The sequence below is a fragment of the Curcuma longa genome, chromosome 11, assembly GCF_044706935.1.
Source record: "Curcuma longa cultivar G26 ecotype Majalengka, Jawa Barat chromosome 11, ITB_CL_G26_1.1, whole genome shotgun sequence".
In the NCBI taxonomy this organism is placed as follows: domain Eukaryota; kingdom Viridiplantae; phylum Streptophyta; class Magnoliopsida; order Zingiberales; family Zingiberaceae; genus Curcuma; species Curcuma longa.
Genome location: NC_133871.1, coordinates 13,007,971 through 13,019,689, shown reverse-complemented (window position 1 = coordinate 13,019,689; position 11,719 = coordinate 13,007,971). Strand labels below are relative to the sequence as shown.

The 11,719-nt window shown below is 39.8% G+C and overlaps 2 protein-coding genes across 2 annotated transcripts; both read left to right on the top strand.

The window, feature by feature from the left end:
- The first annotated feature begins 48 nt into the window (after nucleotides 1-48).
- On the top strand, nucleotides 49-1,588 carry LOC141838352 (tricetin 3',4',5'-O-trimethyltransferase-like). The gene is made up of 5 exons (XM_074725802.1): nucleotides 49-65; nucleotides 152-582; nucleotides 660-970; nucleotides 1,049-1,113; nucleotides 1,216-1,588. The coding sequence occupies exons 2-5, from the start codon at nucleotides 164-166 to the stop codon at nucleotides 1,510-1,512; spliced, it is 1,092 nt and encodes a 363-aa protein (XP_074581903.1). The 5' UTR covers nucleotides 49-65; nucleotides 152-163; the 3' UTR covers nucleotides 1,513-1,588.
- Nucleotides 1,589-2,368: 780 nt separating this feature from the next.
- LOC141840733 (uncharacterized) lies at nucleotides 2,369-11,593 on the top strand. The gene is made up of 7 exons (XM_074728798.1): nucleotides 2,369-2,507; nucleotides 3,134-3,283; nucleotides 5,174-5,275; nucleotides 5,373-6,044; nucleotides 8,930-8,997; nucleotides 9,071-9,647; nucleotides 9,871-11,593. The coding sequence occupies exons 2-7, from the start codon at nucleotides 3,179-3,181 to the stop codon at nucleotides 11,287-11,289; spliced, it is 2,943 nt and encodes a 980-aa protein (XP_074584899.1). The 5' UTR covers nucleotides 2,369-2,507; nucleotides 3,134-3,178; the 3' UTR covers nucleotides 11,290-11,593.
- Nucleotides 11,594-11,719: the final 126 nt, after the last annotated feature.

Below are 11,719 nucleotides of genomic sequence, written 5' to 3'. Positions count from 1 at the left end.
TGGAATAGTTTGGATATTTTGATAATTAATCGGTCCTGCAATTGATTACCACAGTCTACTTTGCGGTAGGTGAGCGAGAGGATGTTATTTAACTAAATCTGCGGAATCTTCGTCCTCCTCATCTTTCCCACTGATTTGGTTTAATCTGCAGCGTTTAGCAGCCATGGGATCCGTCAAGGAGGAGGCGCCGGAGATGACGCCGGAGGAGGACGAGGTGGCCTGCATGCTGGCCATGACGCTCGGCAGCGCTTCCATCCCGCCCATGACGCTCAGGGCCGCCGTCGAGCTCGGCCTCCTGGAGATCCTCGTTAAAGCCGGGTACGGCGCGAAGCTGAGCCCGGCTGAGATCGTCGCGCAGCTGCCGACCCAGAACCCACAGGCCCCCGCCATGGTCGACCGCATCCTCCGCCTCCTCGCCGCCTACGACCTCGTCAAGTGCGCCGTCGAGGCCGGCGACGACGGCCGGGTGGGGAGGAAGTACGGCGCGGCGCCGGCGTGCAAATACCTGACCAAGAACGAGGAAGGCGTGTCCATGGCCCCGCTGGTGTTGATGAACCAGGACAAGGTCCTGATGGAGAGCTGGTACAAGATCCAATCTTTTCGGACTTTCCCTTTTCCGATTCATCGTGAGGAATTCAATTCAATTGATTCATCGGCAGGTACCACATGACGGAGGCGGTGCTCGACGGCGGCATCCCCTTCAACAAGGCCTACGGCATGACGGCGTTCGAGTACCACGGCACGGACCCGCGGTTCAACTCGGTGTTCAACGAGGGCATGAAGAACCACTCCATCATCTTCACCAAGAAGCTGCTCGAGAAGTACCGCGGCTTCGACGACATCCAGGTGCTCGTCGACGTCGGCGGAGGCGTCGGCGGAACCCTCTCCATGATCACCGCTAAGTACCCTCGCATCAAGGGCATCAACTTCGACCTCCCCCACGTCATCTCCGAAGCTCCAGCTTTTCCAGGTCAAAGCCAATAGATTCAACAATTACTTACCTCAAAATCAAATCAACTCATCTATTCTCTTGAATTTGGAGATGCAGGAGTGGAACATGTTGGTGGAGACATGTTTGCGAGCGTCCCAAATGGCGATGCAATATTTATGAAGGTCAAATTGTGCTAAACTCCAACTCAAAATATTAAAGCGATTCTGTTTATGAAAACAGAGCAGCCTTTGTTTCTGATCTGTATTTTCGGGACCTTGCTGCAGTGGATTCTTCACGACTGGAGCGACGAGCACTGTGCCAAGATTCTGGAGAACTGTTGGAAGGCGCTGCCGGAGAAGGGGAAGGTGATGCTGTTCGAGTGCATAATTCCGGCGGTGCCGGAGGTGAATCTCCGGGCGCAGGGAGTCTTGCACATGGATCTGGTGATGCTGGCTCACAACCCGGGAGGGAAGGAGAGAACCAAGGAGGAGTTCGAGGCCTTGGCGACTCAAGCAGGGTTCCAAGGGTTCAAGTCCACGTATATTTACGCCAATACGTATATCATAGAGTTCACCAAGTAGACACAGTGAGGGAGATGTCATGCTTGCTTTTGTATCAGTCATGCAGTTTGATGAAAATAAGAGGTTCTTGCTGCGAGTGTATCTGCTATTGCAGTTTGTTAGATCATCCATTAATGCAATATTAATTTCTCGTGCTATAAAAACAATGGAGTTGGTCGAGATGAGATTGGTTCTTCCTGTACTTCGATATGCTGCGTGTCAACTACTTTCTAAAAGTCAACTTCGAATCCGTTTACTTCACCTCAGAGTCACGGTGTCCTGCTCAGTGAAAGCCTGGCGGTGATGCCAGGGGCCGTCAGGAACAAGGCCTCATTCGCCGGGCGTCTGTGCCGGCGGGGCAGACAATCAGAGCGAAATTAATGCGGAGGACCTGAAGCCCTGGAGCGTAGGGCCGTCGACTACCCAAGTCGAAGCCTTGGCGCCGAAGCCGAGGGGAAGCTCGGAGCGAGGCTTGGCGACGCAGAGGAGCTCGAGGGAAGACGGGAGTCGCCGTTGAGGACTTCGACCGCGGAGTGATCGACGCGATTCTCGCCGCCGAGGAGGGAGTCCCAGCATCAACGGGAACAGGAGCGTTCCAATTCCGGTCGGCGAGGTCGAGTCAGTTCGCCGCCGGTGGGCCGGAGCATGACCAACAGCGCCTCGGGAGCCGCCCACCGTGGCAGGCCGAGCCACACTGGCTCGACGCTTTAAATGACCAAAAACACCCTGCCTCTCTGCACATGGTAGAACGCCACCAAAGAGAGCAGGGGCATTTACGTCAATACGGCCTTCTTCCTCATAAAAAGCAAGTAAAACCAAGAGAAACAGGCAAATCCAACGGGACCAACGCGACGCAAGCGTTTCTGCCCGTCTTTCTAATTTCTCCCCCCTTGCCGAATCCGTACAATCTCGCTCTCGCCCCAAAGTTCCTTCCGTCGGAGCGATCGATCTCGCTCGGTAGCTCTTCCTCCGGACGCCGGCGGCTCCTTGCTGTCCTCCCTTGCGGTTCGCCGCTGGTATAATTTCTCTTCGTTGCGCCGATTAGTAGTTTTCGTGTTTTTTCCCCTTTTTTACACTCAATATTGTGCGGGGCGAATGGTCGTGTACTGAGTATTGATTCGATGGAAGTTTGTTCTTATCTTCCTGAAATAATGTTTGGGAAAACGTTCGGAAGTGGAAGCAATTTGGGAACTTGGTGGGGATCAGCACTGTAGAGAGCTTGGGTTTGATCTATTTGGCAAAATTATGTTCTTGTATTGTTCCTTTTTTTTTTTTTACTTATGCTGGCAACTAGTGGTGTTCGGTTTGTTGGATTAGTCCAATTTCTCATCATTTCTAGAGGGGCTGGTCTTTAACAAGGCATGTTGTGACAAGTTCCTTGTTTAGGTTAGGATTTCACATTGTTAAGATTGAATAGAGAACCTGGAATAGTTGGCATTAGTGTTCTAAGTTTGGCGATTAAGTATCACGATTCTTAGGCTATGCTTGTTAGGTTTTTTATGACTCGTTTATTTGGAAGAATGTTGAATCGTATTTTAGTTATATGCTTAACACAATTCATATATGTTGGTATTTATGCGCTAGTAGCTATATATTATGCAGAAATCAACTTTTGATATGCAATTCCTTTTTTGTGATGCAGGTGACAATGATTTGACTGTGACAAGAGCATTGGTCACTGTTCAAAATGATAAGCAACAAGGTTCTTATCACGTACAAGAGGAAGCGTCTTTCAGCCAATGTTAAGCCTGCTATTCTAAAATCTGATTCATCTGTCAAGATTGAGGGGGAGGTAAATTTCAATTTCTGAACAGAAAAAATTGATATTCTACGTCAGTAGAGGATTATAGTGATAAGTAAAAGGAAAGTTACTTCTGTTTGTTTTTTGTGCTCTTTTTCTTCGTGCATACCTACAGATGTAAATTCTAGTGTACAATTTGGTGGAGCTTAAATAACCACAAGTAATTTCGTATGCTCTTTGGCAGATTAATGTTAATACAACTCAATGTTAATTTACCTGAAAACGTTCTTGCATGCAAAAGTGAGCCAACTCTCTATGTATATCTAATTTCGGAGGGAAAAGAGTTAGGATACTAGCATAAATTTCTACATTCATGCTGTTATTTCTTTCTATTTTGATTTTGTCATCTAGTAGGTTGACTGCTTCACTTTTTTTTTTTGAAGATAGTTTAATTGATTACTAGATATGTTTTTGTTGACAACAAATACATATGATATAACAAGACTATAAAACTTTGTCCTAAGTAGTCTGGAGCCATGGACTAACAAACTAAGCTGCTAAATTCTTTAACACCCTTCACAAACTAATCTTCTCATCTAAGTCTTTGAGGTGCTACAGACTGATTTGTCTTGAATATATTTTGTAATTTTCCAATTTCGTTTTTGGAAAAGAAAAAAATTGTTTGTGACAATATATTTGGTAAAAAAATTCTAAGAAAATGTGTGATGAAAATAAAAGAAATGGTATTCTTGTTTATGTGAAAGGTTGATTTTTTTATTTTATTTTTGCATGTGGTGTAAGCATAAAATTTGTATATTTGTTAAAAGCAAATAAGGCAATGGGAAACATATTTCATTTACTTTGCATTTCTAGCTTATATTTGCTCATGAAAAAGGAAATATAGGTTTTTTTTTTCTTTAAGAAAATACATTTTCTAATTTGTCCAAGGTAGTGTGTCACATTATGCTGTTGGCCTTTGACAAGCTTGCCAACAATGCATTTTCTTCACCTTTCATACGCATTCAAAGATCACAACATATTTATTAGCATCCCAATGTTAGGAGTCAATTTTTTTTAAATTTGAGTCTAAATTGAACTCTAGACTCGACTAGGCTTTTTCCCATCAGAAAGGTGTTATACAATATGCAACTTAAGATGCTAGTTTTGCTGACTTAGATAAAAAGTGAGCTAAGTACCTTGAGAAGCTCGAGTACAAGCAAACTTCTATGAAGTATTACATCTCAAATAATGCTTTATGTCTAATCAGTGTTATTGTCATGCAGAAAGATAGTTCATTAGTGGATTCTTAATAGTTGAGAGTTCATTTGGATCAATTTTTAACTTGAATTATGATGAAAATTTTAGGACCTTAGGGAATTTTTGGAACTTAAGCAAGATTAAGCCTGAGTGTTCTAAATGTAAATTTGCATGGATGAGAAAATTATGGGAATGGTTGAGATGGATATAAAAGGAACTCTTTATAGTTAGACTTTTGAGATATTCTCAAGTTGAAGAGATTGAAGAAGGCATGCTTCATCTTTTGATTGACAAAAGCTGGGTGGTTAAAATAGAAGAAAGCAAGCCGAAATGAAAGATTCTACTACCAAATCAAAACATACCAAACTTTCCACACTTATAGTAAGACAACTATCAAAGTTAGTTACAAATTTACAAATTCAAAAAGACCTATAGTTTTCAGTTTGCATCAACTGTTCTAGAAATATTTCTATTTTAGTCCATTGCCTGGTTTTTTCTGTCTGCTCACATTTTTGCAATAAAGGTAACATTGGCCTGATAAGAAGTTTATGCTTATTGCAAGAAAATTGCCAATCAAAGGATAGATCACCATACTTCCACTATCCTTTTTATATTCCTCTTTCTCTGCTTTGTTAAACACCAACTGATATATATCATCTATTTACTTCCATTTGCTTGCCACAGCATTGCTTTAGGTGTGGTAATGTTGATGTTAATGAAAACCTGCTTGTATGCCATAGCTGCTTTGGAAGCTACCATATTCGATGCATTGAGTCTTCTTCTGAGGTTTATGACTACCTGTTCATATTTTCTCCTTGATATTTCTGTATGTGCATGTTTGCCTGATATTTCTTCTCCTTTTTTTTTTTTTTTTTGCATTTAGTATGTTCCCGAAGACAGCTGGCTATGCTCTGCTTGCACTAAAAATTGTAATACTGAGGTACCTTTACTGCCCCAATTCAGCAAAATAATAGAAAATGAAATTGTTGAAGAACCTGAGATGGGTTTAATGAAGCTGGGTGACCAGAGAGTGCTGTTGAATTCAAGATCACTTGAAGAGAAATATACTGAAGACACCCCTTCCCTAATGAATCCAACTATCAAGAGAGTAAGCGACATTAAAGATAATGTAGGTGAAGATTTTGGATCAACGGGAAAGGTTGTTAAGGAAACTTCAGGATTTTTATCATCAAATTTGGAGAGTGTAGGAAGATCAACTCATATAGATCTGAATACTTGCACTGAAACGGATCCTAATTCCAAATTTTCAGAAAGTGTTGCCTCAGGAGTCAGTTTGGATAAAAAGTGTGACATAGTCGTGAATGATGACTGCCCAAAAGAGAATACCAAGACACGCTTGATTACATTTCATAGAAGAGTCAAAAAGAAACAAAAGATAGATGATGAATCAATCACAAGATATTCAAGGGATGAGATCAAACAAAGTCAAGCTGGTACGCACAGCCATGAATTAGGAGCAAGCTGTAGATGTGCTGGCTCAACAGTTATATCAGATCTAAGCAGGCCCAGCCAACTTCATGTGGTTCAACAGGATGTGGGTACACTTAAACTTTTTGTTTTTCTTGTTTGTCCAATTGATCCTTTTTTTGAGAGAGAAAAGATAGATATTTTCTTTATCAATTGTCCTTATTCTTTCTTCAGTGTTTTTCCTTTAATATCTATAAAATAAACTGCAAAAAACAAAGAGAAAAAAGAATCAAGAATATCAGAAACACTACTGCCCTCTTGAATCCACAGATGCCTAGCCAATTTTTTTCCAATCTGTTTTTTGTTGTGTGTGTGGTGGTGGGGGGGGGGGGGGGGGGGGGGGGGGGGGGGGGGTTATTTTGAGTAAATAATTTGCATATCAACTCGTTTTAAAAGATGCATACTATTAAATAGAAGCAATTACTGTTTAGTTACTTGTCCTCATACCCTATTCCACAATTTGTCTGTTAAATGTTAATGGTCAGTTATGTTTCTTCAACCAGTAATAGTAACCAGCATTAGTATGAATCTTGGTGCCGCATCAGCTATTAAAATAATAAATTTTGGCATAATATGTGGTCAATGGAGTTGTTTGTTATTTCTGTCCCGCCTACTGTGAACTATTCAAATTCTTACTGCCATTTTTTTGGGGATAGAGCTTGTGGATTTTTTTTATTGAATGTCTAGGTGGACAATTTGCAAAAAGGGCTAAGTCTGGGAAGGTGAAATTTGCCCTAGAAACTTACTTGGGGAAGAAATTACTAGCAAAAATGTTGGAGAATATATAAAATTGAAGTCTGGCTCTCTTGAAGCTTCAGATAACCATCATTTGGTGATATGAATTATGAAGACCGTTGCTAATTGTGTCTAATTGTAGAACGTTTCTAGACTAGTTTGTATTTATTGATTTTCCTGATGTCATCCCATCTATATACTGCTTTACCATTTCATACAAGGAATATTTCTCAGTCTCAAAATTGTCTAGTTTCTGCCTTCGTTTAGTCTGGCCCAATAGTTCCTTGTAAGATCATCAAAACAATAAGTTGGAATCTATATGGCAAGTAGCACAGATATTTCATCAATTGATACATAAGATATTAATGCACAGGAAAATGATCGAATAAAATATCATGCATTCATTCAGAGTGTCATCGTCCAAGTCTCCATATCTGACACAGGTGTATGGGTGTTAGATATATGGTATGGAGGGGACAGATTAAGTCCGAGTATCATATGGGATTGGAGCAGAATCTGGCATGTCGCTGAATTTAAACAAAAAAAAAAACTTGTCAGCTGTAAAATTGCACAGTTTGTTTTCTGTAACCTATGTTACCTATAATTGGGATCTTCCCATAGACAAGGTAACAATGTGGGCTATCATGAGGGGAAAATATTATCTACATATCAATTTTGTCAATTTTAAAGTTGTACATCTTCTAGAGGGTCGCCTGCATGCATTTGTCATGCCAAAAAAATCTCAAAGGAATGTTTGAATAATAAAAAGAGTGTGATTTTGAACAGGGCAGCATCCTTAATCTTGTAATATGTCCACATATGATGATTTTATTTCATACTTCTTTGAAGTTAGTGCAAAATATACTCATCCTTTAAGAATTTAAATCTTACAATCTGAGTGCTATCCTGACAATCCTACTCTTCTGGGTTTGACAATCAATTTCTTTTGAGATTAAATGAAAACTCAGCGCTTTAGTGCTTTATGGTAAATTTGTTTGGTAATAAGTAATATGACTAATGTCCCGAAGGGTGAATAATAACTTTGAATGATTTATTAGGAGTAAAGTTATATGATCAGTCAGTTGTCTAAAGAATGTAAGATAACCTTAAGATGTTTATGCTTACCTCTGAAGCATCACTAGCAGACTCAAAGGGTTTCAAAAGATTGGGAAATCTGTTGGCTGGTGTAGATATTGTAACATTGATGAATCAACAAAAAAATTTGCATGGTATATAACAACTTTTCATATTTGCTTCTCCAGACCACAATGTGATGACTCAAGTTTCAATCATAGTCTAGATGTGTCAGTAATGTCTTTAAGTTCAGGATTAGCATAAAGACTTTAGAAGATTAAGATAAAGACTGAAGCACTTGACAATAGAGAAACGAGTAAACTATTATACAGTTAATTCAATGGAAGATTTTTCATCCTTCGACTTGATCTCGATGCATCTTAATGTTAGACCTGCACTTTCTCAACCCTGTGAATGTCATATACAACTTTATAACTTTAGATCGCACTTTGCATCTTTTAGCATTTGTTCACAAAGCTTAATTGCACCACACCCATTAGCTTAGGATTGCCATACTTGATAATGACTTGAGTGATTCATCTTTTTGAAATAAGTGGATATATTTCCTATTTATGTTTTACAATTTTTAAATAATGGATACCTTATACGATATGAATATTAGAGCTAAGCTTGGATGTATTTGAAAGCTGAAACTAACTTCTGTAAGGAATATGCTCTTTGCAAGTGTAAAGCTAGATTTGAAATTTCTTTCCAGCATGCTTTGTTCCTATTTGATCTAAGAAAGCCTTTTGTTTTCAAAAAATAAAAAATAAAAAAAATGATCTCATGGGTAAAATTGTAGTAGCACCTAGGACTGGGGTCAAACTAAGGAACTGTTGAATTTGGCTTTTAAGACCATAGCCTCTACCACCTTAGAGCTGGTGGTTTCCAATTTGACACTATTATGTTTATCATTATCTAGTTGCTTTTAAGGAACTGACAGTAAATAGTCATTTTGTCAATGTGCATTCTTGTTGGAAGTTTAATCGGAAAGCATGACCGTTTGGTCCAGTTTTAAGGATTCTAAGGAAAAGGAAGTAAATAATTAATGATGCAAGCCCTATTTCTTCATGTGCATTTGATCCTCCAAGTTTTTAGAAAAAATGTATCTTGTTAACTAAATCCTTGTGACATGCTGGATAGGCACATGATATCAGGAAAGATGCTCATGTTGAAGATAATGATGCTGGACTTAAACACGCTGGACAAAGGTAAATATACTGCTCTTGTTGCTTGTCTCTATAGTTTCAGTTCTTTAAAGTGACATGCATTTGTATTTATTAGTGATGTAGCAGATGAACATAAAGAGCTATGTTTTCAGAGGCCCCACACTGTGTCTCAGGATCCCGTGCCTTCAGAACCTTTACATGGTCTTAATTATCAATCTGTTAACTTGGATAGTTCACCAAGTGACTCAACTGAAGAACCTACGTTACTGCATGACAACAAGCATCCAGGAAGACCCACTAATAATGTTACATTGATGATAGAGAACAAGGGAACTGAATTAGTCTCAGAGGAGAGAGGGATGGTGAGTGGAACAGAGATTTGTGCTGCCATACCTGTTTCAACTTATCTGAGCAACTCATTTGGTAAGCAACCTACGGTTTTTATGGCTGGAAACTTGCTGGAGCCACACAATTCATCTCAAAATTGTGAGCTTGTTATTGTCAATGAGGAAGCTAATAACAAAGCCAAAGCCTTAAAATGGTTGAAAACACTTGACAATGAATTGGAGGCTAAAGGAGTCGGCTCATCCAATCAGAAGGAGAGAAACAGCACAAATTGCAGGGTAGGATCAAATGGAAGAGCTTCCTCTATGAACCCTATTAACACATTCACAAAAATTGAACTCAACAAGGTGAGATTAAGCCTAGGAATGGGATGTGTTTATTTCATAAATGTTTCAATCTATTGCATAACATTTGCTGACTTTTCCACCATTTTATCTGTCAAATATCATTGTTCTTATTTTCATATTTCTCATATTAATTGACAAAGAATAATCAGTAATGCTATTGGCGTTATTGTATAGTATTTCTCCCCGCATTGATATATACTTACAGAAAGCTCGTCCACTGCAGGATATGTCAAAAGAATGCAGGAATCATATATCCGGACTAAAGGAAACACTTCAGATGGAGCCAAGACACTCAATATATGAAAAGCAGCAAAATGAAAGGACATTTAACAGCCATAAATGTACTGATTTTCTAGATCTTTCTCTTCCTGTGGATTCTGAAGTGCATGAAGTTTCCATGAATGATTTACGTAGCATTTCGGTGCCATTAGGTGGCAAAGACACTCTTGATACGAATTGGCACAAGATGGGCGGAGTTGCATCTCTAGATAAGCAATTGCATGTGAACCATATGATTGGCTCACGAGTGTTAAGAGAGAGTGGTTTCTTAGATAAAGTTCAGAGGGTTCCTCATGAATGGTCTGAGGAAGAACTAGATTCCCTTTGGATTGGTGTGAGAAGACATGGATTGAGTAATTGGAGTGCCATCTTACTGGATCCAAAATTATGCTTTTCAGATTCAAAGGCTGCAGAAGACTTGGCTGAGCAATGGGATAAAGAGCAAATGAAGCTTCTTTCTGGTGCATCATATCAGCCAAGCAGACTTACTTCAGATATTTCAGGGCATCTTGGTAGGGACGACAATTGCAGGAGGAATACAGCATCAAATAGATTTTACAGTGAGAGAGGCTTGCCTTGCTTCGATCTACCAACACTCAGAGCAGAAACCAAACTTTCTCTAGGTGGTGTTTATGGTCAGGGTGAAAACAATACCAAAAGAAGTTTGCCCCATTTGTCTGGCTTTGCTTTGCACCCTCTTACATTTAAAAGCTCTGTTCAAAATCCTTTCATAGGAAGTAACCCAACCGGTTCTATTCATCAAAGGCCAGGAAATGGTCATCAGAAGACTCTCAAAACAAAGTACCACAGGTATGATTGTGAACCATCTGCTTCACCTAAAAAAAAGGTTGAAAGGGAAGCTCCTACTACAGGTGCTGCAAATAGTACTCTTCCCCATTGGCTCAAAGAAGTGTTAACTATCCCTCAACGACGAAGTAGTTTGTCGATGCCTTGTGGAGTTTCAAGTTCAAACTCTGCTAACATGATTAATGTTGATGAGAGAGTCACTGCTTTTCCTAGTGCCGGGGAGCTACCTTCTCGGTGCAAAGATTCCCATGGAAGGGGAATATTGAAGCGGAATAACATGACCTCAAGGAAGAATGTCAACCGCATCAAGGTATCGGAAAATTCAGTTTCTATGGATAATTCTTTGTTGCAGAGTGGATTCTCCCTCCAACTAAATGTGGGATCAATTCCTCTGAAACCTGCACTGACCATCAATTCAGCTTCTCGAGCAAGTACCGATGTCTTAGAGCTGAATAACACAAGCTGTGATCCTACTGCACCAAGTAACTTGGTAGTGATCGACAGCGATGCATCTTCTGAGGAAACGATATCAGATGATCAGGGGAATAGGTGGTAGCTAGCCCCATAAGATATTCACTGATAGTCATTTGTACAGAATTTTGTTGTCTGCGAAGTTCGATTATGCAGCAAGTTTCCTGTGCATAGTTTTGTTGTGAGTTGCGGCTTCTGCTTATCAGTAGTTTCTCAGCATCTTGCTCTTTGGATCCTTTCGACATTGCTGCATTGTTTTAGATTAGTTGTTACCATAAAAGGAAATAAAAATTTATTTATTTACAGGCGATGCTAGCTGGTCGCTCACTTAAGTTTTGTTTACTTGGATGGAAAGTTTTTAGACTTTGTTTACTTGGATAGAAAGTCAAAAGAAGGAACCCTTTTTTTTATTATTATTACTGACCTTCCTCCCTTTTCTAGAAGAGGCAAAGTTTCTATCTATCTTTTTATTTAATAACGAACTTTTTTTTTTTGGTTATAATCACAGGCACTCC